The sequence below is a fragment of the Myotis yumanensis genome, unplaced genomic scaffold (assembly GCF_028538775.1).
Source record: "Myotis yumanensis isolate MYYU_CA2020_CCGP unplaced genomic scaffold, mMyoYum1.0.hap1 SCAF_18, whole genome shotgun sequence".
Classification (NCBI taxonomy): domain Eukaryota; kingdom Metazoa; phylum Chordata; class Mammalia; order Chiroptera; family Vespertilionidae; genus Myotis; species Myotis yumanensis.
The window spans coordinates 9,743,169-9,769,954 of NW_027223769.1; the positions used below are offsets into that span (position 1 = coordinate 9,743,169).

General features: G+C 54.0%; 1 protein-coding gene across 1 annotated transcript; it reads right to left on the reverse strand.

Moving 5' to 3' along the window:
- Positions 1 to 1,270: 1,270 nt before the first annotated feature.
- KCTD15 (potassium channel tetramerization domain containing 15) lies at positions 1,271 to 15,919 on the reverse strand. Its single transcript, XM_070398046.1, has 7 exons — positions 15,775 to 15,919; positions 14,161 to 14,259; positions 12,624 to 12,716; positions 11,826 to 11,992; positions 6,417 to 6,570; positions 3,879 to 4,184; positions 1,271 to 2,785 (listed from the first exon to the last, which is right to left on the reverse strand). Exons 3-7 carry the CDS (start codon positions 12,687 to 12,689, stop codon positions 2,627 to 2,629), a joined length of 852 nt encoding a protein of 283 aa, XP_070254147.1. The 5' UTR covers positions 12,690 to 12,716; positions 14,161 to 14,259; positions 15,775 to 15,919; the 3' UTR covers positions 1,271 to 2,626.
- Between the last annotated feature and the right edge of the window lie 10,867 nt (positions 15,920 to 26,786).

A 26,786-nucleotide genomic window follows, 5' to 3' on the forward strand; every position in this document is an offset into this window, starting at 1 on the left:
CCAGTTTATGTAAAATCATACTTCCTGATTTTACTTAGGAAAGAAGAAATAAATTAAGAGTAACATTCAGTAAGGTACTTTTTTTTTTTTTTTTTTTTTAAGCACCATGGTTTAGTCAAAAACCTAGTTTGCTTAGAAATGTTAGGGCATCTCCATCAGTAACCATGCTATCATACCAGGAAAATCCATGAACATACGTCGCAATGAGCTGTTTTCACAAGACTTCCTTTCTAATAAACACAACACTTTCTCCTCCTCTCAGATGTGAACCTCCGATGCCAAAATGCAGATGTGCCAACTAGAGGCGTGTTGCTAAGCAAAGGAGAAGGCTAGCGAGTCTGTCCAGCAAATTAGATTGTACAGTGGGATGGCGTCTGCTTTGCAACCCAGACAGGAAGCAGCTGTGCTCTCGTCCTCCAGGAGGGTCGAGGCTGGTGGCCTTTACCTGGCATGTAAAAGGGCCCTCATGGGTTAGAACAGCGGTTCTCAACCTGTGGGTCGCGACCCCTTTGGGGGATGAATGACCCTTTCACAGGGGTCACCTAAATACATCCTGCATATCAAATATTTACATTACGATTCATAACAGTAGCAAAATTACAGTTATGAAGTAGCAACGAAAATAATTTTATGGTTGGGGGTCACCACAACATGAGGAACTGTATTAAAGGGTCGCGGCATTAGGAAGGTTGAGAACCACTGGGTTAGAACATGAGGGCTTTGAGGAAAAATACAAAAAGGCTCCTTTAAATGGAGGCCTCCGGGAATGCCTTCAAACTCCTCCCTTGGTAGCAGATGCACCCAGTCTTGTGCTGCCCTGGGGCACTCGACCCTGACCCTCCTCAGCCGGGGGCTGCACCTCCCCTGGCGGCCCGAGCTCTGGACTGTCACCTTCTCCTGCTATATTCTGTGGGGCTCTAAAGAGGATATCAACCTAAACCAAAAGCCAGAGAGAATGAAAATCTCAAACATGTGACTGGGTTCAAAAGCCCCCGGACACCTCCCATCGGCCTCCCCGTTGCATCTGGTTAGGGGCTGTGAGTGAGAACACAGACTGTGCTGCCCGCAGGGGACAGGCACAGCGAGGAAACACCCACACGCAATCATGACCAACGGCCAGCTTGGAACCTTGCCCCTCCCCCGAGAGCACTGGCGGTTCTTCCTTGATCTGAACTGAAGGAACAGAGGGAGGACCCCAACCCCCTGAACCCCTACACAACATCCAACGCAGGAATCCACTGCTGCTTCTGCACAGGATGGAGCCTCAGTCTTTTGCTTTATAGCATCGTTTATGGCATGAACTAGGAACATCATGTGTTCACACAAACACGACAATTGTACATCATCATCTTTACAATATTAAAGGAGTCATATACAAGTAAGTCTACAGGCATTGTATGCAGGGTGGCTGGATACCCCATCCACCGAGCAGTTGTCTGTGGTTTCTCCACCCGGGAAGAGCCAGCTCGGCCAAGTGTGACAAGGCTGGGGTGTCCGTCGTTCGGCCTAAGAGGCAGCAGGTCTGTGAGGACCCCGAGGGGCCAGTCCTTGTTGGAATCTGGGGCAAGAGTCCCAGGTATGCCCATGCCCAGGTCTTACTGGCAAGCTAGTATAACAAATTTCATTAAAATTCAGTGTGCATATTAGTGTGGGAAAATCAGAGCTGGGGACAGCTTCCTGAGGTGGGGACCCAGAGGATGCTACTGACAGGCGGGCCCCTTCACCGAGGGGCCCATTCCTGAGGTAAGGATGCCCTGTGGCCCTGGGGCTGGTCTGGATGGGAAGAGACTCCTCCGAGACCCCAGCAGTGAGGACACACAACCGGACTGGAAGCCCCTGGGCTTAGGTCAGGTGGTCTACCAGGTGTGGCCCAGGTGACAGCAAAGGTGAGGGTCTCAGGTGGTTCCACAGCCATCCATCCCCCACACCCAAACCACCCTCCTCCCAGCAGCCCTGCTCCCTGGGGGCCCTGCTTCAGCTCCGACAGCACTGCCCTCCCTGCATGCCCCTAGAGCAGGGACCAGAGCTCTCCCAGCCCCACTCCTGGACACTTGGGCCGGAGCGCCAGGCCACTCTCCCACCATGCGGGTGGGCATGCGCATGTCTGACTGAGAATGAAGCACCAGATAAAGAAGTGTTGGTCCTTGTCGGCCTCTCCGGGCCTCTCTGGCTTGTGCAGTTACAGTTGCTTCTGTTTTAAATACTGTAGAAAAATAAGCCATCTCTGATGCAGAGACCCACTGGAGTCTGCCACATGTGGAGAAGGACGAAAAGCTCCTCTGCAGTGGGCTGGGAGGCCAGTGCCGACTCTGCCATGGCAGGCCCCAGGGCCTTGGAGGACACTGTGCCAGGCTGGGGAGCCAAGGGGCACTGGGAAACTGGTGGCAGAGTTCTCACCGAGGCATCTTTGGGTCACACCAATCCTTTGGAAAACATGCCTCCAGCACCCCATTCTGTTGCAAGACACCTGGGCCCTGGGGCTCCCTGGGCTGGCCTCGGAACCCCCAGCCTCACCCTCAGTCTCACGAAGATCGAGAAGCAGGTATAGGCAGCACTCCCCAGCACTGTCCGCAGGTCCCTGGCCATCCCCAGGGTCAGGGGCCTCAGGTGGGCACGGAGGCAGGGCCTAGTCCAGGGGCTCCTGCTTTATACGGACAGCGGTGGGGGTGGGCTGTGGTCGCCGCTCCTCCCGGCAAAGCACATACTCGCTGAACTGGGAGGAGTCCACGCCACCCCCGCAGGACGCAGCCACGCTGAAACCCCTCTGGAACAGCCTCTCCAGGACCTGCCGGGAAGAAACAGGAGTCAGCAATGCCCAGCTGCAAATCTGCCTGGCTGGCCTGGTGGGCAGCTGGGCCCTCGCCTGGGCAGCCACCTTCTGTTAACACCTCCAGTGACCAAATCCGAGTGGCTACTCTGAGCTACAGCCTGCAGGGTCCACAGCCTGGTTCAGAGCAGGAGAAAGAGCCTCTGGGGCCCCTGCCTCTTCTCGGATGTAACCTGCCCTTCGCTCTGGACATGTGGTCCCAGGGCCCCTCCTCACGGAGACCTGCCTCACTTATAGAGAGACCCTGCCTCTGGCCTCTGGGCAGCCACCTGCTTCCCTGAGCTTCGAGTCCCAGATGGTTTGAGGCCTGGGGGCGCATCAGCTCACGGGAGCTGGGGTGGAGAGGAGGCGTCCTCTCTGTGTTTGCGTCTCTGCAGGCCTCTGAGTCCACGTGGGTTGGTGCCTCTGTGCGGGTTGGGTCTAGTCACTGTCTGACACCTGTCCTGCAACCAGCAAGTTCTGAATGACAGCCTGTGGAACGTGTGCATGGGGGGCACTTTCCCTACAAATCCACTCTGCCCCACACCTGAAACGGGGGTGTGCTCTTGGGTCTGGAAGAGCTGGTGGGAAATGGTCCCCACTCCATCTTGGGCTTCTAAGGCCCATCTAGGGAAAGCCAGTCCAGAATCACTCTGGGCAGCCAACTGGGTGCCTGTGGCCGGGTCAGGAGGGAGAGGAAGGGGCTCCAGGCCACTTCCACGCTCCGCCTCTGACCTGCCGCTCCTGTTGTCTGGGTTTAATTTGAATCCAAACTCAGACTCTGGGTGTCAAATGAAGCACACTTTGTTGAAAGTACTCTGGACATTTTTTATAGAACATCCTTTTGCAAAAAAAAAAAAGAGTACAGATCAATTTTTTTAAGTCCATCCCCCAGGCGCCATCATTTAATTATGAGCAGGACATAAATTATGCATCCATACATTGTTGCCTTTTCTGTGAGATGGCAGGGAGGGATTCGCCATTTCAGGGCCGAGCCTCCCTCCATCTCTCTCTGCTGCCAGAGGGTTTGGGGGAGGCGGGGGGAGGCCAGTGGGGCAGGCACAGCCCTCACCTGCACCGAGTTGAGCCGGCAGTAGCCGTTGAGCGGGAAGCGGATGACGTGTGTGGGGTCCTGGTTCCAGCCAGCGTTGACGGAGTTGCACATGACGTCCCCGGTCTCTGGGAAGACCTCCTCGATGAGGGCCTTCTCGCCGCTGAGCGCGATCCGCTCACCCAGGTCCGGCGTGACCCGCACCACCAGGCAGTCACAGGCCCTGCTGCGGCGCCGCTGCTCTTGCTCCTGCTGCCAGCGCTCCAGCTCCCGTACCATGGGCTGCAGCTGGTAGTAGCGCGCCTCCTCGTACAGCAGGCTGAAGTCCTGCGGAACAGCAGACAGGATGGAGGGAGGTGGGGGACTGCCTTTTCCAATGCCAGGAGGGCCTCCTCTCACCATTCCACAGAACCGTGACCCCCTCCCCCAGGGCACAATGTGAACTGGGATGATTGTGCCCATTGTACAGATGGAGAAAATGAGGCTCAAGTGAATGTGTGCAAGCACAAGGAGTCTAGCCTTGTCCCAAGGGCAGCGGCTGGTGTGCATCTGTGCCAGACCCCCTGAGTCCTTCCATCTGGCCCAAGCACTCAGGGAGGCTTCATCCCCCCGCCCCCCCACCCCCTGCACCGCCACCACCCCAAAGTAGAGAGAAGCCTCTGGAAAGACCAGGAGGCTAGACGAGAGAAGTCTGAGGCTCTGTTTATGCCTGGGACCTGCTGCTTCTCAGAATCCCAGAGGGGAGGAGCTCACCTGCCCTGAAAGAGCACACGGCCCAGCAGGGAGGCAAAACAGATCTGCCAAGGCTGGATTTTCGCATCCTCATGTGCTAGCCCTGAAGCCTCTGATCATCTGTAACTGAGCTTCTCTGAGCCTGTTTTCTCTTCTATAAAATGCATGTAGACACCCAGTTCAGAGAAGGGGACGGGCTTTGTAAAGGACAACAAGATCTGCCAAGTGCCTGGCCGGCCCCTGAACTAGCAGCTGTGTGAGGAGGGGCTGGGTGGGGAGCCCATCTCTCACCAGGCAGGCAGCCCCCTCCCAGGACGACAGGCTCACACCAACTATCCCTCACACACCTGGTCACCCACACCTGCCCCAGCCCTGTGGAGCCGAGAGTGCCCATGACTCATGCCACTCAATGGGGCTCAGATCAAGGTCAATTGGTGAACCTGAGGACCCCTGGGGGAGAGGCAAGGAAGCCGGACACAAAGCAGAGCCTACCTGGCATCTGCTGGCCCCGGCCTTTGGGACCACCCTGAGGGGGCGGAACCCATTCTATCCCTCCACAGGGGTTCCTCAGCCCCACCTGGGCTTCTGCTCTCATCTGCTCCTAAGTGATATCTGCACAGCAAACAACTCCCACATCTTTCCCCAGCCCAGAACGCCTTCACCCAACGTCCCACCAGCAATTCCACGCAGGCGTTGGGTGCCACACTCCCCCCAGCCTGTTCCCCTGCTGGGCCTCCACCATCCACTCAGCCAGAAGCTGCAGGCCGGGAGGCACCCTCGAGAGCCCCCACCCCCAACCCAAGCCTTTCTTAAATATGTCTAACCCGCCACTTGGCTCCCTCTTCGCTGCCTCCACCCTGGTCCAAAGCCTTCAAATAACCCCTCTTGGCCTCTTGCTCCCTACAAATGCTGAACCAGCCACCAAGGTCCTGACATCAACCAGCAGCCTCCCTTCCTGGCCTCCCAGTTCACACAGCCCCAGGCTAACACCTTCTCTCCGGGTCAGGACGGTCCTTGCCTCCTTGCCTTCTCACCAAGGCCCTCACACCTGTTTGCCCCCTTCCTCCTTCACCTCCCAGAGTAACATCCACCCCGACTCCTTCTCTGAATTGGAATTCTGTGGAATTCAACTGGTTTTTGTTCAACATCTGTCTTCCCACCACATCTTAAGTGCTATGGGGACAGGACCCGCGTCTGCCTTGTTGCACTGTATTTTCAGCCACCAGTAAGTTCAGTTGTTGGGACCCAGGAACTAAGTTGGATGGAGGACAAAACAGTCCCAGGGTGACTGGTTCTCGGGGTGCCAGAAGGAAGAAAGGCCACTTGCTGCTGAGTGGGGTGGCCCAGGCCTGAGTTTCCTTCCTCCAGGTCCCTGGGGCCACAAAGGGGACTGGCACCGAGGCAGGATTCTCGGGACCTGGACGGGTTTCCTCCCTGCAAACGGCCACCAAGAAACAGATCTAGGAACCGCTAACTCCTGTAACTCCCACACACAAGTCTTCAACACGACAAATGTGAAACCAGGGTAAGTGCCACTGCTTAACTGTTGTCACACCCTGAGAAATAAGCTAAAAAACGTGAGAAAACAAAATTAGTTTAGAAAAACTGATTTAGCCCTTGGCTTCATCGCTTAACTTTTTATGGTTGCTATGACGACCGCGGGTCCACTTATTAAGTCACAGCGTCCCCCGTGTAATGCCACCATACAGGCGGCAGGGTTGCCACCGGCTACAGACTTACCTTGAAGTCATCTGGGAGCAGCAGTTTTGACGTCCGCGTGTAATGCCACCATACAGGCAGCAGGGTTGCCACCGGCTACAGACTTACCTTGAAGTCATCTGGGAGCAGCAGTTTTGACGTCCGCAGGAAGCTCAGGACATAGCGGAAAATCTCCCCATCCCGGTCAATGAAATAGTGTTGCTTCAAACTGTCCAGGACGATGGGCTCAGTGCCATTGAAGAGGCGGCTTATTCTGGGAGAGATGAAGGGTGGGATATCTGATGGAAGGGCCACTCCACCTACCCCAGCCCCACTCCTTAGGGCCTGCCCTGCTGGAGGGACGAGGGGCCTTACATGGGTGACTGAAACTGGACCAAACCAGAGGCAGTCAGGCCACAATCAGACAGGGCATAGCAAGCATCACAAGTCACAGCCAGGAGACACACCCAGCTGCATACACCTGCCTGCTGACACGTGTTACAGGCCTGGAAAACTTCAGCAAGACACAGACACAGCCTCCTTGCCCCCACACACAAACCCTAGCCAGACAGACCCACCCAAAAACTCCCACCAACCATCAGACACCCTAGCCCACAGCCACACACGCAGTGAACACATGTAAAGCAGCCAAGACAGCCTTGGGTCCCACACATCCATGTCATCTAACCCATAGGAAGGAGCATTATGTGACACACCTGGGTAACAAGCACAGGGTCACATGGTCTCTTCCTCACGACACACAAATCACAGGCAGACCTAGACACATCTGGGCAAAGGACACACCAGCCAGCACAGGTCAACCAGGGACACAGCTATGTACATGAGACAAACTCACAGATAAACCAACAACAGCCACTCGTTCAGGGAGCCCTCGGGGAGATCCCAGGGAGGCAGGAGGTTCTGCACGCGTGCTTGCATGCTACAGGGCACACATGTACACACACACCACTATGTATGCACATACACCATAGGTGTGCACTCCTGGGAGGGGAGACAGGACCCAGCACCTTGTCCTCTGAAGGGTAGTGGTTCTGACAGAAGCTCAGGGGGTCTGGAGGAGCCCTTGAGGCTGGTCTGCATCCACTCCAGGGAGAAGGAAGCAGCCTCAGAGCCAAGGCTTTGGCCTCCCTAATGCCCAGGGCGGCAGGCTTTGGTTTGGCTAACTTCCCCGGCAGACCCCAGGCCCAGCTATGGACAATTAGGAGCCACAAAGAGGGGTGATGACAGCCAAGAGCTTGGCTCAGAAATAGAGGAGGAAGGTTGGCAGGGTCTTCCCAGGGACAGCACCTCTAGACATCCTTCAGCAGGCAGGGCCACACGTGTCCACTAGACCCTTCCAAGGCTGCGGCTCGTCTGCACAGCCTGGGAAAAGGGTGGCCCTGACCTGAGACCCAGGCCTTCCAGTCCAGCCTGTACAGTCTGACCCCTTAGCCCCCTCACTCTCTGCCTGGCACGGACCTTCCAGGGACATGCCTCTCTCCCCTAGCAGCCTAGCCTTCTGTCCATTAAGGTCACTATGCCCAAGGCCCTGCCCTGCCCCTGCCATTGTGCACCAGGGCACATGAGCTGGGCAGAAGCTGAGGGGTTAGAGCCCCAAAGCCTCTTTCAGGGCCTCCCATCTGCACCGTCCTCCACTCTGGTGGCCTGGCACATTCAGGAATCAGCTCTGAGGGTCTGCCCAGGTGTATAGTAGCCCAGGCCCTGTCCCAGTGGGACTGTATAAAACAGTGATTTTCAACCTTCTGGCCCTTTAAATACAGTTCCTCATGTTGTGACCCAACCATAAAATTATTTTCGTTGCTACTTCATAACTGTAATGTTGCTACTGTTATGAATCGTAATGTAAATATCTGATATGCAGGATGGTCTTAGGTGACCCCTGTGAAAGGGTCATTCGACCACCAAAGGGGTCGAGACCCACAGGTTGAGAACCGCTGGTATAAAAGGACAAGGCTGCCCGGTTGGCGTGATTCAGTGGATGAGCGTCGACCTATGAACTCGGGAGGTCATGGTTAGATTCCCGGTCAGGACACATGCCTGGGTTGTGGGCTTAACCCCCAGTAGGGGGCATGCATGAGGCAGCTGATCAATGATTCGCACTCATCACTGATGTTTCTATCTCTCTCCCTCTACCTTCCACTCTGAAATCAATAAAAATATCTCTTAAGAAAATAAAAGGGCAAGTCTGCCTTCATGGATGGGCACAAACAGGTCAGAGCCTGCGGTGAGGCGTGGAGAGGCCCGAGCTGGTGGAACCAGCGCTGCTGTCACCCAGATATAACTCATCTCAGGGCTCCACAGGCCACCAAGCCCTATCAACCCCCCTAGGCCTGGTGACAACGGTACTGGGGGACACAGCCCCACTGGAAAGCCTTGTGGACTCCATGGCGTGTCCCAACTGTCCAAGCCCCAAAGACCTGGCCTCAGCAGAGCCTGGGTGTTCCAATGTCAGACTGAGGGCCACCCAGCATCACTGGAAACAGATGGGACAGCCGAGGGCCTCCACACGGCATCAGCAGACAGAAGTGAAAGCCACATCCACAGATGAGCCAGCCATTCCTAAGCCCGGGCAACCTACTCCACCCTTCCTGGCTGAGCTCGCACCCTCTGTGCAGCCAGCGACGTTCTAGGTTTGGCTGCGTGGCCGGTCCCTCTGGTGTCAGGGCTGGCTGGGGCTCCAGACCCTCCTGTCAGTCCACAGGACTCGGAACCCACCCAATTCTGGGGCTGACTGGGTTCCAGGTTGCTCACTGTACCAAGACTAGAAGGTGCTTAATCTGTCTTATTTCAGGACTGGCTGGTTCTAGATCTTTCCATGACTCACTGTATCTTCACAGGACCAAGGCTTTCATGCCCTTGGGGTCTGAGGCTACCAAGAATGTGAGTAGGTTGAGGGAAGGTTAGGTCAGTCACCACAAAGGAGCAGCAGACACATACAGGGGCTGAAGAGTCAGCTCCTGCCCCGGGCCACCCTCCGAGGGAGGCGTCAGGGTTTGGGTGCCAACTTCAGAGGCTCTCCACGGTATGGACTGGTCATTCTGACCCCAGCTGGCAGGGATCTTCTCTTTATTTTTTTAAGCTTTGGTTCCAATTTCCTCAATGTTTCAGGGGGAGGTTTTATTAGTTCTGAAGCTCCTGGACATCTCAGTTTGCTGCCTCCCACAGCCAGGAGGGCTGCGAGTCAGGCTGCAATGGCAGCAGCTAGACAATGCCCAGCAGGCTGGCATGAGCGGGGTGACAGCCCCAGGGAGTCTCTGTTCCGCTGCCTCTGAGCAGTGACTGACTGACAGCTGTTCTGGGGCCAACCAGTGGTGGCACCTGGTCCTGTGTCAGAACCACCCCCACCAGCCAAGACTCAGGAGCCCAGGCGACGTTCTGTGGCCCCGGGACCTGAGGGCCTGGGGCACGGGTCCCTGGTCTCCCAGCACTGCCCAGGACGGGACTCTAGCACTTTTACACTGAAACTCCCCAGGGGACCTTAACACTTTTAGTCCTCCACTTCCAGGTGACTCACAAAGCGATACTGGGTAAGGGATCGCTCTTGGTTTCCAGAATTGATGAAAAATCGTTATTTTAATGATTCACTCAAAGAGGGATGAGAGGGACCTGAGGGGCCCTTGGCAGCACAGCTGCCTGATCCACTGTCCCCTGGCTGTCCTACAGGTACCCCTGGCCTCCCAGCCAAAGCTTCCGGCTAGGGAAGCAGGTCGCCTGTAAGCCAGAAACCATCAGACAGAACAGCAGATTCATCTTGAGCCCAGCCTCAGGGAAGAATGTGACTGCCACCTCCTCTGGGTACATCCAGCAGCCCAGGAGCCCCAGGGACATCAGCTGCTCAGCCAGTGGGCCCACCCCACCTCAGAACAGGACCACGGGGCAAGGACAAGCTGCAGTGTGGGCCTGCGGGGGAGGGCCACCCCCCGCCCTCATGGCTCCCAGGTAGCAGCCTGGACACAAGAATGAGGAGGCCATTCCCTGTGGGCCTGGGCTGTGATTACTCCAGAAGGGCAAGTGTCTGATTTCAGGAAACTCTCTGCAGAGAGGCTGTGGGCAAGGGTTTTATGAATTTCACTCACAAACGTCGTCAACCAATTAAGGGGTGATCTATCTCAAACAACTCAAGAATGCCACAGAGGGAAAAATTGAAATTAAATAAACTGAATCCATCTCCTGTTCTAGACAGGGCTCTGCAAGCCAGTGCACAGGCCAACACTGCCGACGTGGCCTCATGGCTGATGCCTGCCCCCACCCCCATGGCCCAAGTGCACAAGTGCCCCAGGCCTAGCCTCTTTTGGGCAAAGAAAATGAAGCCTCAACCACCATCTGCCCCCCAGGATCCCCAGATTCCAAACTTGACCCTGCATCCACCCCAAAGATCCCTCCTCGAGTGAGCACCTCAGGCCCATGGAGGGCTCCACCCTGGCCCCATACCAGCCACCCTAACAGCCACCTCCACACACTAGGGCTCCTCTGTGCTCTGAGCAATTGCACTGACAAGGCAGCCTGACTAGAAAGCTTCCCAGAGATGATCCCTGGGTGTCTGGGGGATTAATTAACTCCTCTTGCTATTTTAACTGTATAAAACGGGTGGTGCCCGTAGCGTTGGCCCTCCTGCTGCTCAGCCCTCAGCAGCAACTGCCTCACTGCGCCAGGAGCAAGCAGTTGGGGGCTCAGCAAGCAGCGCTCCACATCACCTCCTGGACAGCCTCACGGGGACCCACCCCAGTTCGGGTCAGCCCTGCTGCCCCTGGGAGGAAAATGCCCAAGAGGCAAAAGCAGGAATGGGCAGCGCCCAGCGCCTCCCTGGCCTCCCAGCACTGCCCAGATGGGCCCACAAGGCAGGAATACCAGGGAGCTCTGCCGAGTGTGAGGCGGCAGGTTGGAAGGGTCCTGGTCAGAGAGGGTCCAGGGTCCATTTGCTGATGGAGCATGAGGCTTCTGCTTCTCCACAACAGTTACTGCACCACCCCCACCCTCTGCCACAGGGAGCCTGCTGCTAGCCCTCAGGGTCCAGCAGTAGCCACACCAACAAAGATGGCAAATTGTAGCTTCCTCTCCTCCCCCGCCTATGCGATTTCCCAAGGGTTAGAATCAGAAGCAGGATTAAATGCATGACCCCAAGAAGTACACAGCATTGCTCACAAATGACCCCCTGCAAAGGCCAGGCCTAAGTCCCACTCAAAAGGAACCTAAAGGCATGTCAGATTCCCCAGCCAGCTGCTGGCCAGCTTCAGGTAGGATTGGCTCTGAATAAGTGGCTCTTGCCAGTGGGTCAGAAGTTCCTCCTAGCACTACCAATGCAGCCAGCTAAGGGTCACAAGTCCCTGTCAAACCCTAGTTCCCCGGGGCAGCGAGAGGTGGGGGGGGGGGGGGGGGGGGGGGGGGAGGAGCAGGACTGCAGAGCCCTGCAGGTTGGCTGGCAGAGGAGACAGACATCACTGGTAGCAGGCTGCAGATGCTGCCAGTCACCGTCATACACCTGGTAGTACAAGGGGCTCGGCTCTTACCTGGAGTCGGGGGTACTTGGTGAGCGTGGCCAGGCTGCTGGTATACATGTGGCCGCCCACATCGATGTGCACAGGTGCATTGGACTTGGTGAGCTGGGCTGGCAGTGGGATCCCCTGGGCAGCCAGGGGAGACACGGGTGACCGGGTGAGAGACAACCGGGACATGCTTCCTCCCTCCTGGAGATGGAAACAAGGCAGAAACAGGGGTTTCTTCCCAACAGAGCTGTGTACTCCCTTTGTTACCTATGTGATCACAGATCTAATCAGATCACTTCGCCTGTGCCTGATCACATATTCAGCTGACAAATTATGGCCACAACTGTAATTAAGTGTATTTGCATCATTCTCTTCAAAGGACCAGAGGGAGAAAGAAAGATGCTTATTAGCAATAAGAAATCAAGAAAAAAAAATTTCAAGGTGTCAGCCTCCAGGGGCATAAAACAAACTGCAAAATTCTAATTAAAGGTCGTGGGCTTATGTGTTAGATGTGAAATATCCCCTGACAAACGAATCACCAATTTGTGAATTGGGATTCAGGGGTTTTTGCAAGTTTGTCTCAGTAACGAGACACCTCTAAATTAGTGACTTCCTCAGCACCTAAGGCGTTGAGTTTTATACATGTAGTAAATTTCACATCAAATTAAGAGCATTTTTGTTTCAAAAAATATATAATCCTATAGTCAGTCAACAGCTATCTCTTGAATGCTGCAGCTACGAGGAGGGGCAGCCAGGCCAACCAGTGAGCAGGCACTCGGGAAGAGGGCAAAGAGGCGACCCCATGCTGACCAGCCCACCCTCTGGCTCTCACCTCGGTTCCGGCGCTGCCTTGGGCGTGAAGCGAGGACCCGCTCGGTCGCTCCTTGCGGTGAGGCATCTAGGCTTCCATCACTGCCCGGAGTATCTGGGAAGCACCGACAGACCAGAGGGCTTACTCCTCAAAGGTTATGGGCGCTGTGGCTCAGCAAATGGAGTCAAAGACACTTCGAGTCGTCCTTTCTGCACATGCTCTCCTGGACCCCATGCCTACTACACAGCGTTCTCCAGATTCCACCCACTGCTATCCTATCCCCATACCCCAAAGGATGCATTCGGGCCATAGCAAATCACTTCTCTCTCTCTCTCCCTCTCTCTCGCGCTCTCTCTCTCTCTCTCTCCCACACACACACACACACACACACACACACACACTCACATGTGTTTTCTGAGAGCTCCATGTCTGCTAACTCAGCTAATGACAATACTGAAACATATGCTCACCGTAATTGCCCAAAATGTTTCAGAACAAATCTGATTTTCCCGGTATTTTGGTTTAGAGCCATGTTACCAAGCGTGTCTCCTCTTGCATCAACAGAGAACCCTGTGGACCACTGTGCAGGGAGGATCCTGCACCCTCTATGAGATGGGGAACTCAGAACCTCTCAGACCCCAGGTGGTCTTGTCTGTGCCTCAGGCCCCTTGGGATGATATCCCCCCCACCCCCAAGGCATCAGAGAGCTGGCCAGAAAAATCCACAGTGGCTCAGCAAATGGACCCCATCTCCTGCTCCTCCCCTTTCCTCTGCTCCACAGTCACCTGAAGAAATTGTTCCTCAGTCACTAGAAGCCACTCCAGCGCACTGACAGAGCCCGCGAGGAGGGTGGAGAAGAGCAGGCTTATGCAGCCCTTTCCAATCTCACGGGGCTGGGAGGAGGGCATTCACAGCGACTACCACCCTCACCAGTGGCTTCCACAAGCCTAACCCGGACTTGTCTCTTGCTGGTTTAAATGAGCGTGCAATCTCCCCTAAGGGTTGACTTTGTGCCCTGAAATTCAACATCCAATTTTGAAATATGGACCAAGGTCCAACGAGCATCAGATCGTGCAAATTTTAAGTCAGGTTACTCTGTCCTGGTCCTGGCAAGTTCCTTGACAGGAACCAGGGTGGGGTGGAGGTGCTATTAGGGAACAGAGAGGTTTAATTTGTACCCTCACTGGGGGTGCTGTCGGGGGCTGCTGCTTTTGGCATTCCTGAGTTCCAGTTAGCTTTTTAAAAAGCAGGTCACTTATCTCAAGGAAGTTCTGAGAAACCAAAACAGATCTCCAGAATGGGCTGTCCTGCGGTAGGAGGCTCTGCTGGGTGAGGAGTCAGAAGGAAAGCCATGCGGAGGACAAACTGTGCTGGAAGGAATTCTGATGGATCTTCATTCTATCAAAGCAACTGCACAGTTTTCCCTACTGCCAGGACACTGCTCAAAAGTGACATTTAACACCAAGCACCCAGCACAAAAGCTGCCCCCTGCCATTCTCACCCAGCCTCCTTCCCATTGCAAGCACAACCTGCGGTTCACAGCAAACCGGAAACTCACCATTGGAAGCCCCAGGCTTTACGCCTTGACCAGAACCTCCAGTGCTCCCTCTGACCAACGCATCTGTGCTGGACAACGACCCTTTCTCCGAAACCACTGCTAAGGTCAGAAGCATAAAGTGAGTGCAGTAAGACACAAGCTCATTCCGACAACATCAGCATCAAACCCATGACCCGGCCCCAACACCCAGCCCTCCCGAGGCTGGCCAAACAGCCTGTTGAGGGCCCACGGGTTTCCAAACTGGCTAGGTATTGACCCGCTTCTGGGAGCTGCGGCGGGAGCCCCAGACCCGCGCCCGCCCACCACCGCCGAGCCCCGCCCGCCCGAGCAGAGGGAAGCGAGCAGAATGCCACGCTCATTTACACACAAAATGATTTTGTGTCCCATTGTGCTCGCAGTTGTTCAGCTCTCTGGGGGTGATTAAACTGGCTGAGCTGCGGCAGCTTGAGACGATTTCACTAAATCGCTTCTTCGTGAAGTCGCTTCTTTGCTAAGCTGTTATTTTAGCCATAAAAGGTAAACAGAAGGCGCCTCCCTAGTTCTCTTCAGCTCTGCGCCCTGGGCGCCAGCCCGGGGCGAGATTGTCCGGGGGGTGGGCCGGGAGCGAGGCCCGCGAGCCACCTGGTGCGCAAGCCCAGCCGCGAAGGCCGCCGGCCGGTGTGAACTTCAGGGAGCCTGGAGCCGGCTGGGCCCAGGCCCGCAGCGCCGCGGGGCGGGGGCGGCCACGGAACCCGAAGAGCCTGGCAGGGTGGGGAGGGGTGTGTGGCGGGGGCGGAGGACAAAGTTAAATCAAGAAGCAGACACTTGGAGACCACAGATGGGAAGCTTGCCTAATTAAGGACGTAAAAGCGCTTTTGTTCTCAAAGTTTATTGTTGGCGGGATTAAAAAAAATTAATTGAAACTAATGCTGTTATTCAATGCAGTTAAATTCCTTCATGCACATTTGAGGGAGTGAAAACTTGAAGCTTATCTTTCTGCAGTCGGGGTGGGGGGCGCGGGAAGACCTAAAGGCGCTTCGATACGGAAAAAGGGATGTTTGGGAGTGTGTCCGGTGCGCGCGTCCAGGCGGGCAGCAGAGACCCGGGGGCGGCGATCGCGTATCCGCGCGGCCGCCCAGGAGCCTCAAACCCTGCGCGCCTGGGACGACCAGCAGCGCGCCGACCCCTCCCGCCCCATTTCGCACTCACGGGGTAGGCGTCAGAGGACGCACATCTGTCCCGTTAGAGACTTTTCCTCGCTCTGATTTGAGCGCCAAGCCGAGCCCCGTCCGCCCCAAAGCCCCAGCTGCGTGAGCCCAGTTTTGACCCCGGAAACTCACCGGCCCTGCAACTGGGGCTCCAGTGCTGGGGCCTGAACCCGCCCCCCCGCCCGCCCCGAGCTGCAGGAAGCGCCGAGCCCGCCCGCGTGGGGAGGGTCTACCCTGGGCCAGGACCAGCCCACGTGGGCAATCACCCCTCCCGCGCCAGGCCTTTGTGCTGGGTGCCCCCGCCGCCCAGCACTGGGACAAAGCAGCCGCCCCCGCCCAAGTATGAACCCCGACTTTCTCAGTAACGCAGCCACTTTGGGGACAGGGGTGCATAGTGCAGAGCGGTGGCCGCCCTTGCGGGGCTTACCTCGGAGCCGGAGCGGGGGATCGGGCTCGGGCACAGCCCCCGCCCCCCGCAGCCGCCGGTCTCGAGCGCCTGGCGCAGCCTCGCCGCCTGTGCTCGCTGCGCGGGTCGCTCCGGTCTCGTCCTGGAGTTACTTTCTCTCTCGCCCCCAACCCTCCCCCCCACCCACCCCTCCCGCCCCGGCCCCCGCTTCGCGCGGCCCCTCGCGGCGCGGCGCGCCGGGGCCTCCCCACCCCGCCCTCCCCTCGCCTCCTCCCCTCCTCGCGGCCGCCGCCACCGCCTCCTCCTCTTCGCGCCGCTCTCCGGCTGCCCTCCCGCCGCTCCCACCTCCTTTCCTCCCTCCTCTCCAGCGGCCTTCCCCCGATTGCTGGCGAGAAAACCAGCCCCACGCCCCAGCCCGTGGCCCGTGCCCCGTGGCTGCCGAGCCTGGACGCAAAGGGCAAGGACTCGGGTCCAAATTACCCGGCGCGGCGAGCGCGAGCGGGAGCGCGCGGCGACTCCTGGCTCGGGGCTCGGCTGCGCCGCGGGGCAGAGGATTAGAGTCGCAATTAGCTCCGCGCGCCCGCGCCTGCCGCGCTCGGCGACAGAGATGCACTGTTTCCCCTCCTTTCGTCGGGCGATTCCCACCCGCCTCCCGGAACCCGGGCGATCCCGCCGGGGCCCCCGCCAGCACCCTCCCGGGAGCAGTGCACCCAGGCCCCCGCGCCCTCCGCTGCCCAGTCTCCCGCCCCCCGCTGACCGGCCACGCGGCGCCCGGGCCTCCTCTGGGCTCAGAAGGGGGCGGGGGAGAAGCTGATTTTAATCATTGTCATTTCATCTGATGTAATATTTCCCCGGGCGCTTTCAGCTGGGCATAAATTTTCGGCTCCCAAATAAGTAACACAGGGCACGTTTCTCACATTTCTTGACTCCTCGGTTACAAAGAGGAGAGCTGCCGCCGCCACGGCGCCCGGGGCCAGGGGCGGGACTTGGGAAGAAACTGGGCTGCGAGTCGGCCAGGGCTGGAGCGGAGCCGGGGGCCAAGTCCACCCTTCCCCCTCCCCGGCCTTCCTCTCCTGGTCTCTGCCCGGACCGCCCCTCTCCCGTGGAGCAGAGCCGCCCGTGACGTCTACGGACACGCGGTTAGCCACCGCGGGGGAGGGGCGCGCGGGGGGCGCCCGGCCAGCCGCCCCGGGCCAGACGCGCCATTTCCTCTCCGCGCGCGGCGTGTTGGAGACATCTGCAGTCAAGACACCCCATGGCGCTCAGGCCAGCGCCCGGGGCGTCCCTCCCAGGTCCCCGCGCCGGCTGCTCCTTCTTCCTCCTTTCCTACCCTCCTCTTTCCCTTCCTCCGTTTTCCCTGGCGCCCCGCCCGTCCCCCACACCCTTGGACCATTTCCCGGCTCCTAGGAAACGGAGCGCGGAGCCCCGGGTGCGCTGGGCCTGCATTGCACTCCGCGTCTGGCTCCTGGGACGCCTGGGCCTGAGCAGGCTGGTGCTGGAGGGAGGGTGGGTGGGTGCGCTGGGTCCGGGAGCGCCGCCGGGGCCCCCACCCCGAGTTCCAGCCGTACCTGGGCGCCCTCTAGCGGCCTCACTCACTGGGGGCACTAGGGGTTGGCAGTGTGTGTGTGGAGCCGGGGGGGGGGGGGGGGGGGGGGGGGCGGGAAGGGGCGGGCGCTTGTAGGAGGTGGACGAAGTGGGAGGCCTGCTTCTCTTGACTAGGGGATCTCGCGCGTGGAAAGAGCGCCCGGACCGCGCTGCTGTAACTTCTCCACGCGGGAATAAGCAGAAACTTTCCTCCTAGGGGGAAGATGTTATTTATTTATTTATTTACTTATTTTAGAGCTTGAACTACAGGAGAAGGGGGAAATTTTCTCATTAAAGTTACATCCCTGCAGTTAGTTCAATTACTTGATATATGCAGAAGATGTTGTAAATTTATAGATTTAAATAGCTTATAAGAATGCCGCAGGCCCCATCAGTTAATATCCTTAATTTATGGATTTTTAGCTGCTCCTAGAACAGAAAGGGGCGGTGGAAGTAGGTCAGGGATCTGTGCAGCCGCTCCAGCCGACCCTACGGACTGCCCACTCTGCTCCCCTCACACTGGCGCCGCCGGCTTTGGGCTCCCAGCTCCTGCCTGACAGGACCCCTCTTCTGCTCTCCGCACCCCAGCCAGGCCAGGCCCAGCAGGTCTGCTCTGCGCCCTGGCTGACACCCCTAGTCGCTTCAGCACTGCACAAGGCCAAGGGACAACAAAGCCCCCATTTACACATACCCCACCCGGCATTGAAGAAATGGACCCATATAAGAAGTGAAGCAATACTTTGACCTCCGGAATCCTCCCTTAAATGATGGCTAGGATCACAAATGAAGGAGAGCATTGTAGGCACCCCAAACTTTTGAAGAGACAGAACCTTACCCCTTCCCAGGCCTTTAACTGCTTGGGGGGGCGGGAGGGGGTGGGGGAGGAAGGAGCCGATGCAAAAACACACCACGCTTATGTCTGAGACGCACAGACCCACTGAAAACCTTGTCGTGGCCCTTGTGGCCCCCAGCGCCCCTCACTCCTGTCTCCCTCTCTAGGTGCTGCTAGAGCTTTTTTGTTTTGTATTCAATATGGATGAATATATACATATAAATTAATACTTAAAAGATTGGTATGAACTAAACTATTTTAGGAAGCCACATGGCAATGTGATTAGTATTGGTATTCATGATTTAACATTTCTTTTCCCACTAGATGAAGTTTCTAAGATTTGCAAGGTACATGTCAAGGACGGGTGTATAAATGGATTTTTATTTATTCACAACTCCAAGACTAATTGCTTCTCTTTGCCTCAAGGCCACGAGATTGGTTTTAATATGACACTTCAAAAGTATTCATGGAACTACACAGATTCTAAGTGTCATTGTTTAAGAGACAGATCTCACCATGGTACTGGTGACCCTGAAAATAGGATATTCCACTTTATTTTAAATTCCTACGTGTTTTTTTCTTTTTAAGAGTTTCATTTTATACCAACTATATTAAAAATTCGGAACTTAATCAAAACAGGAAATGACTATTTTGAGGGACCTTTATTTTCTTAATATTGCTGGAAACTGTGTTTATATTCCTGAATTCTTTTATTAAAGAGTTGAACTTTATACATGTCATTAAGAAGAGTAAGTTTGGGTCATAATTTATTCTCAGTGTTTTAAAAGTTCCTGGCTGAATGTCAACCATCGTTTACACTGAGAGACTTGGACATGGACCGTGAGAAGCATTTAAAGATCCGTAGTCTATAAGGCCACGGTGAGGCTTTTTTTAAATTGAAGATGTATAATTAGGACTGAAAACATATTGAAACATCTTGTGAAATACATCTGGGTCCAAGTGGCAAAATTTGATGTGAGTCTAATCAGAATGTAACTTGCTTTATCAGTAGATTTGGCTTGCATGTAAGCCATTGCAATTCGTGTTTTTAAAGCGGGGTCAAACCTGCTTTGCTTTGAGGCGCCTCGCTAAGTGCTTGTGTGAAGCACACGAGGTCAGGCACTGCATCCAGGTGCTGCTGACAAGCCCTCAGTCTCCAGATGTTTCAAAGTGGCTTCAAGGGTAACTTCCACTTTGTTGTTGTTGCTGCTTGCAGACTGTGTTTAAAAATGAGGACCTTGCCTGGCACGTGTGGCTCAGTGGTTGAGCATCGACCTGTGAACCAGGAGGTCACGGTTTGATTCCCGGTCAGGTCACATGCCCGGGTTTCAGGCTTGATCCCCAGTTGGGGGTGTGCAGGAGGCAGCTGATTGATGATTCTCATCATTGATGTTTCTATCTCTCTCCCTCTCCCTTCCTCTCTAAAATCAATAAAAACATTTTTTAAAATAATTTTTAAAAATCAGGACCATAATAAGGAAAGTAAAATGAGCCCAGAATGAGATTCCAGAGTCTGCTGAACTCAGCCTTCCCAGAACCACATAGCAGATGAACAGGCTGAGACACAGTTGGTACCTGCTGGGGGTGGGGTTGGGGGGCTGGGGTTTAAGGCCCCCGCTGTCTCCACCTTTACCCCTAGGCCCCCTGGAGTGAAAGCCAGATCCTCCGAGGTTGGTCCCCATCTCAAGGCTCAGAGATGGCCCCTGACCAGGCTCGGATGGAGCCAGCCACAATCTGACATCCACTTGGCCTCTGCCTTTGTTCCAGAATCCTCTCAATCTTTTTTCCTGGTTAGGACCCCAGAGTATCTGGAGAATAAAGGAAATGATAAAACCTGGGACTGTTAGTGCTGCCAGCTTGGCGCCCACCACATTCCCCCAACCAGACCTGTCTGTCAGCCAGCAGACCCACTCCTTGGAGAGCAGAGATCCAAACCTGCCTGAGGGGTGGAGCAGGAGCAGATTGCCCCTGCCTGTCCTTGAAGAAAATAAACAAGACCAGCCAGCCTTCACCGCCCGGTCCCCACACTATGCTCGCTGGTCACTTGGAGTTTCTGATGGGAGAGAAAGCAGGGCTGTCTCCAGGGGCTGCAGACCACCCACCCCATCCTGCCTTCTGCCTGCAGCTGGGTGTGCTGCTCAGAACCAAACTCACCTGCCCTCTGCAGGACCCAGCATCACAGAGACAGCCAGGAGTGCCAATGTGTTGTGGACTGTGGGTGGCCCCTGGGAGGCCAGGAATGCCCTAACGTGATCACTACTCTGAATTTCAGCCTTTCTCCCAAGAGAAGTTTTAGCATTTTTACCAGATTCTCAAAGGGTCTATGTGAATTTGGGTACAAGTAACAAAACCTACCTTAGGATGGCTTCATGATGAAGAAAGTTGATTCACAGAATGACAAGTGGGAGTCTGCAAGGACCCAGGCTCTCTCCACTGTCCTCTGCCGTCCTGCTCACATTGGCCTCTTCAACCTGCTCCTCTCCGATCGCAACATGGAGGTAGCTCAAAGCTCCACACCTTCCTGTACGCTCATGGGAGCCAGGAGAGGATCCCAGGGGCCGCCCAGCCCTCATTGTCACATCCCATTCACCAACTTGCAAGCCAACCCCAGGGAAAAGGATTCGCCTGGACAACCAGGTCTAACCCGGCCTGCATGGGGCGGAGTTGCTGGCCTTATCCCTAGGGAAGAAGGTGGACCCTGGGCATGGTCAGGCTCTGCCTGGGGGGAGGATAGACTTTGTGTTGGGGGCTATTGCCCCCGAAAGGTGAAGAGTTATTGGCCAAAACCCTGAGCTGGAAGGAAGGTAAAAGCTAAGCAGTGGAGAGAGGCCCCAAACCCCAAAGGGCACCTCCAAGGAAGCTTGAGCCAGCGATGCTGCTCCAGGCCTTTCTAGGGTCCCAGGAGATACAAGACCCAAACATGGAAGTGGCCTGACAGAGCATAGCGACTTCCAGGCTATCAAGCTGGCTGCTGGCCCCAAGCTCTCTGACCCCTTACCTGTGGGCTCCTCTCCGGGTGCATTCTTCTCTCCAGCTGCAGTCCTCCCAGCAGCCCCTCAGGGCTGTTCCCTGCCAGCAGCACTCGGGGCCCGCAGGGCAGTGGCTCTCCACCTAGGCCTGGTGCCCGACGTGAGCAGGAAGCACAAAAGCAGCACCCAGGACTGCTTCCGCTACTCAGCACATGGAAAAGATTTCCAGAGAGGTGAAGCTGTGCTGTCGAGGGGGACAGTGAGGCCCTCTCTGGGGTCCTCCAGGTCTCTCAGTCAATGGAAGTCTCATCTGGGTCCCCGGGAGAACAGCCTTAAGCACCAAGTCCTGCCCCCAAATGACTGTGTAGCTGCCACTCTGTTTGAAGTGACCATTGAAGTGGCCCTGGGGACACAGGACAAGGGGCCTGGCAGATACATTTGCACAGGTCTGAGGGGAAAAGAGAGGTGAGACAGTAAGGAAAGCAGCCTTTGGTCCAGCAGAAACCAGCCCTGGCCTGATGGCTCAGTTGGTTGGAGCATCGTCCCAACCCAAAAGGTGGCGGGTTCGATTGTTGGGTCAGAACGAGTATGGGAGGCAACCGAGTGATATCTCTCTCTCTCTCTCTCTCTCTCTCTCTCTCTCTCTCTCTCCCTTCCTCTCTCTCTAGAAAAAAAAAAAAAAAAAAACACCCACAAACCTGCCCAGGTCTCCTTCCTGGGGCCAAAGCTTGGTATGCTGACCCTCTTCATTTCCACACACAGGCAATTCCTTCTCCTTGGGCCTGTACTATAGGGAGGGAGACATGAACTTGGAAGTCTGAATCCAACTGGGTGACCTTGGGCTTAATCTCTTGAAGCCTCAGTATCTTCCCTGTGATGTGAGAGCAATAGTTCCAAGCTGAAGGGCTTGCTGGGAGAATCAGTGTGACAGCTTATGCAGGGAACTTGGCCCAGCCTAGTGTACGTGCTCTTGAAATGAGATAGTTGGCTTCCTCTTCCAACTGACCTTCCAAGAGCCTCCACTGGGGCTGTGGTTACACACTCACCCCTATTCCAGGCGCTGTTGGCCCAGCACCCACCACAGGAGGCAAACAGGAGCTGGGAAAGTGAGTGAGCGGGAGACCCCTTCTGTGGCCCCTTGACTCAAGATTTGGGGCTTAAAACCAAGATAAACATGTACATACACATGAAGGGGGGGAATGTAAAGTTGCCTAACATTTAAAGATAAAACACAAGGCTTCAGAGAAATCGCATGCTTGCTTTGGTCCATGCCCCTAGGCTGGGGCGAAGCTCTGTCCTCAGGCGCCTTTGTCCTCAGGCGCATGGGGTAGATGCAATCACAGGTTGGGGCCCTGGGCAAAGAGGAGCCCTGAGGGCATCGAGGGTCTGCTGGTAAATTCTTTTCATTTTTTTTTTAAATTGTGAAACTCTACTATGTTTTTAAAGTATTTTCAAATGTTAATAAATAATACATGATCATTGCTAAAGACACACACAGTAAAATATAAGAAGGGGAAACAAAATTCCTGTCTTCCCAGAAAGAAATGTGTCAATGATTTTGTTTGTCCAGTCTTCTTCCTATTCATGAACACACAGCTGCGCAGCACACACAGATACTCAAGGCACAGACTCACACAGGTATGCGTGCGCTCGAGCACACACACACACACACACACACACACAACCTCAGACACAATTGCACATACAGACACACAGACACAGCCAGCCACAGATGCGCATACAGGTGCACAGATTCATGCACTTAGATGTACAGATACACACATGTTCCCACACAAGTGGCAGACACAAAGGGACATGAGGACACACACATAATGTTGCACAGAGTTGCACAGATATGTGGCCACATACCTGAGCACAGACATGCAAACATGCACATGTGCACATAGGTTTTAAACTATGGCATCAAATTATTGATACTGATCCACAGGCTGTCTTCCCCCTCCCATGTCTTTCAAAATATAGAAAATAATCTAACAGACATCCACCCACTCACTCCCAGGACATACAAATATTAATATTTTGAAATAAAATGAAATGATACAGATCAGTTTAAACCCCTTCCTTCTTCCCCCTGTAATGGCTAACCAGAAGATATAACATTCCTGAATACATTTTTATACTTTTAAAAAATATATATATTTTATTGATTTTTTACAGAGAGGAAGGGAGAGGGATAGACAGTTAGAAACATCAATGAGAGAGAAACATCTATCAGCTGCCTCCTGCACACCTCCTACTGGGGATGTGCCCGCAACCAAGGTACATGCCCTTGACCGGAATCAAACCTGGGACCTTTCAGTCCGCAGGCTGACGCTCTATCCACTGAGCCAAACCGGTTAGGGTCATTTTTATACTTTTGCAACATACGAATGTATGTCAACAGTGATAACATTTGTGTATGTTTTAAACTTTCACTGGAATGGTGTCCGATGCGTGTGTCCCCTTGCACTTTGTTTCTACCACTTGCTTTCCTTCCACCACTGGACACCCCTTGTCACTCCTTTGATCCACACCAGGCCTCTGTCTCCTTCCCTGGTGCCCCTCCCCCAGCCAGATCTGCATATTACAGGCCAAGGGCCCCAAAGCGGCTCTCATGGTGGAATTGGGTCTTTGATGCATTTGCTGAAAGCAGTGGTTTCTGACCATGGCTGTCAGAAGGAAGGAAAGGCTCCACCTTCCACCTCCAACTCCCACCTCCCTCCTGCTGCTTTCGGAAGAGGGCCTTGCCTGGCAGGTGTTTGGGTAGGGGATGGCTACTCTTCCCCTCCTCCCTTCCTCTTCCTCCCTCTTCCTGCCCTCTCTCAATTCCCCTACCTCCTCCCCTCCTCCTTGCTCTTCTCCCTACCTCCTTTCCCCCTCCTCTCTTTCCTCCCTCTCCCCCCTCCCTTCTTCTCCTCTCTCCCTCCTCCTCCTTCCCCTCCCTCCATCCCCCTCCACCTCTAGGCAATGCAAGCCTCTGGCTGAAGAGCTGGAAGGTCACCCAAGGAAGCACAGAAAGAAAACACATTTTGATGTATTTCAAAATACTATCTCCCTACAATTTTTTATAGTTCTCTTTTTATACTAGGTTCCTTATCCTTTTAGAATTAACTTTTGTTTATGGTTTGAGATCAGGATCTAAAAAATAATTTGTTAATGTTTTTTTATTTTTTATTTTTTTCATTATTTTTTTTTATTTCTTTTTTTTATTTAATATTTTTTTATTAAATCTTTATTGTTCAGATTATTACATTTGTTCCTCTTTTTTCCCCCCATAACTCCCCTCCTTCCAGCTCTCACCCCACCCTCCGCCCTCACTCCCAACCCACTGTCCTCATCCATAGGTGCACGATTTTTGTCCAGTCTCTTCCCGCATCTCCCACATCCCTTTCCCCCCAAGAATAGTCAGTCCATTCCCTTTCTATGTCCCTGATTCTATTATAATCACCAGTTCATTCTGTACATCAGGTTATTTATTCACTTGATTCTTAGATTCATTTGTTGATAGATGCATATTTGTTGTTCATAATTTGTATCTTTACCTTTTTCTTCTTCCTCTTCTTAAAGGATACCGTTCAGCATTTCATATAATACTGGTTTGGTGGTGATGAACTCCTTTAGCTTTTCCTTATCTGTGAAGCTCTTTATCTGACCTTCAATTCTGAATGATAGCTTTGCTGGATAAAGTAATCTTGGTTGTAGGTTCTTGCTATTCATCACTTTGAATATTTCTTGCCACTCCCTTCTGGCCTGCAAAGTTTCTGTTGAGAAATCAGCTGACAGTCGTATGGGTATTCCCTTGTAGGTAACTGAGTTTCTTTCTCTTGCTGCTTTTAAGATTCTCTCTTTGTCTTTTGCTCTTGGCATTTTAATTATGATGTGTCTTGGTGTGGTCCTCTTTGGATTCCTTTTGTTTGGGGTTCTCTGCACTTCCTGGACCTGTAAGTCTATTTCTTTCACCAGGTGGGGGAAGTTTTCTGTCATTATTTCTTCAAATAGGTTTTCAATATCTTGCTCTCTCTCATCTTCTGGTACCCCTATAATTCTGATGTTGGTACGTTTGAAGCTGTCCCAGAGGCTCCTTACACTATCTTCGTATTTTTGGGTTCTTTTTACATTTTGCTTTTCCGGTTGGGTGTTTCTCACTTCTTCGCATTTCAAATCTTTGACTTGATTCTTGCGCTCCTCTGGTCTGCTGTTGGGAGTCTGTATAATATTCTTTATTTCAGTTAGTGTATGCTTACTTTCTAGATGGTCCTTTATCACACCATCGAGGGTCTCATTAGATTTCCTGTACATCTCATCAAGTTTATCGACAGACTCCAGAAGCCTCTTGAGAGACCTCAAAAGTGTGGTTCTGAACTCAATATCCTCCTTTGATAGTTTTGTCCTGTTTCTTTGTCTCCGCATTTTTTACACTTTCTTGGTACACCCCCTAGTGGTCTTTGTGCACAGTCTTGATGTAGTTAAGCCTTGATTGTTATAGAGGGATTTGACCTCCAGGCCGACTGGCTGTGATAATCAGCTATGTTTGCAGTGGAAGAACTTGTGTCCTCTAGGGAGGTGCTAATCTAGCCTTTGCCTGAGGCTATCCGGCAAATGCCTTTGTGCAGGGCTTGGGCGGAGCGGGTCCCACGGGATCAACAGGGCGGAGGAGGGAGCAGTTATGGCTGCTCTCAGTCCGTCCCCAGGGGCTCTGCCTCTCTGTCCCAGAAACAGCTGCAAACCTCGGAGGGACCGTAGCCAGACAGTCGTGCTTCTCCCGTTTGAGTCTGGGTCTCTAGAGACTCGCCTGGATCTGGAGCTCAGAGTCTGAGGCTCCCTCCGGATTGAAACAGACAACCGCACCCTCAGCCACCAGCCCGCGCCGCGCGCACTCCGCACCTTAGTATTTTACTTCAGCACTGCGCCTCCTCTGATTCTCGGTTCCTCCTAGTTGTAGAACTTCCATTCAGCCAGCCTTCCTGTGGTTCTGGATGATGTCCGCTCTGTCTTTTAGTTGTATTTTTGAAGTGGTTGTTCGAGGCAGCAAACTCCGGCGTTAACCTATGCCGCCATCTTGGTTTCCTCCGTTCTTATGTGTTAATGTTTTTTTAAAAGATGGCTAGCCAGTCTTGCAGGTGAATCAACTAGTAAAAATTTTATATTAGGATTTTGATTGGAATTGGAGAAGATTGAGGTCTTCTTATTTTTGCTTTGTCACAGAAGGAGTATGGGAATACATGTGAGTTGTACAAATTAAAACCTCGATTCTTTTAGTAATTAGAATTAATTACAAATTAGCCCCCCTCTCCCCTAGGACAATCTCACTTTTCTAGGTTTGGTATGTGATAGGCTAAATTATTAATTCCTATTTCCCCCACCCTCTGGTAGCTTAGACATCTACATCCTTGCAGTGGCTCCTTGCTTGGCAAAATGTACCTCTCCACTCCCTGGTCCTGGTCTTCACAAAGGCAGTGAGGAGCTGTGGCACAAGCAGAGTCTTGAAGTCCATGCCTGTGCTGAGCTGGCTTCAGGACTCCTGCCATCCAGGTAGGAAGAAAATGCCCAGGCAGCTGCTGACCCTCCAGGCTGAGCCCAGAGTGAGACACATGGGTTGGGGTTGCACCAGCCACCACAGACATAGAGAAATAAATGCCTATTGTTTA

What these genes read in the sequence shown, in the direction of transcription:
- KCTD15 (XM_070398046.1), bottom strand. Translation starts at nt 12,689, where the DNA reads ATGCCTCACCGCAAGGAGCGACCGAGCGGGTCCTCGCTTCACGCCCAA. An exon ending in AAGGCAGCGCCGGAACCGAG is followed by an intron (nt 11,993 to 12,623) that starts GTGAGAGCCAGA and finishes TTCCATCTCCAG; the next exon opens with GAGGGAGGAAGCATGTCCCG. An exon ending in GCCGGCTCAACTCGGTGCAG is followed by an intron (nt 2,786 to 3,878) that starts GTGAGGGCTGTG and finishes TCTTCCCGGCAG; the next exon opens with GTCCTGGAGAGGCTGTTCCA.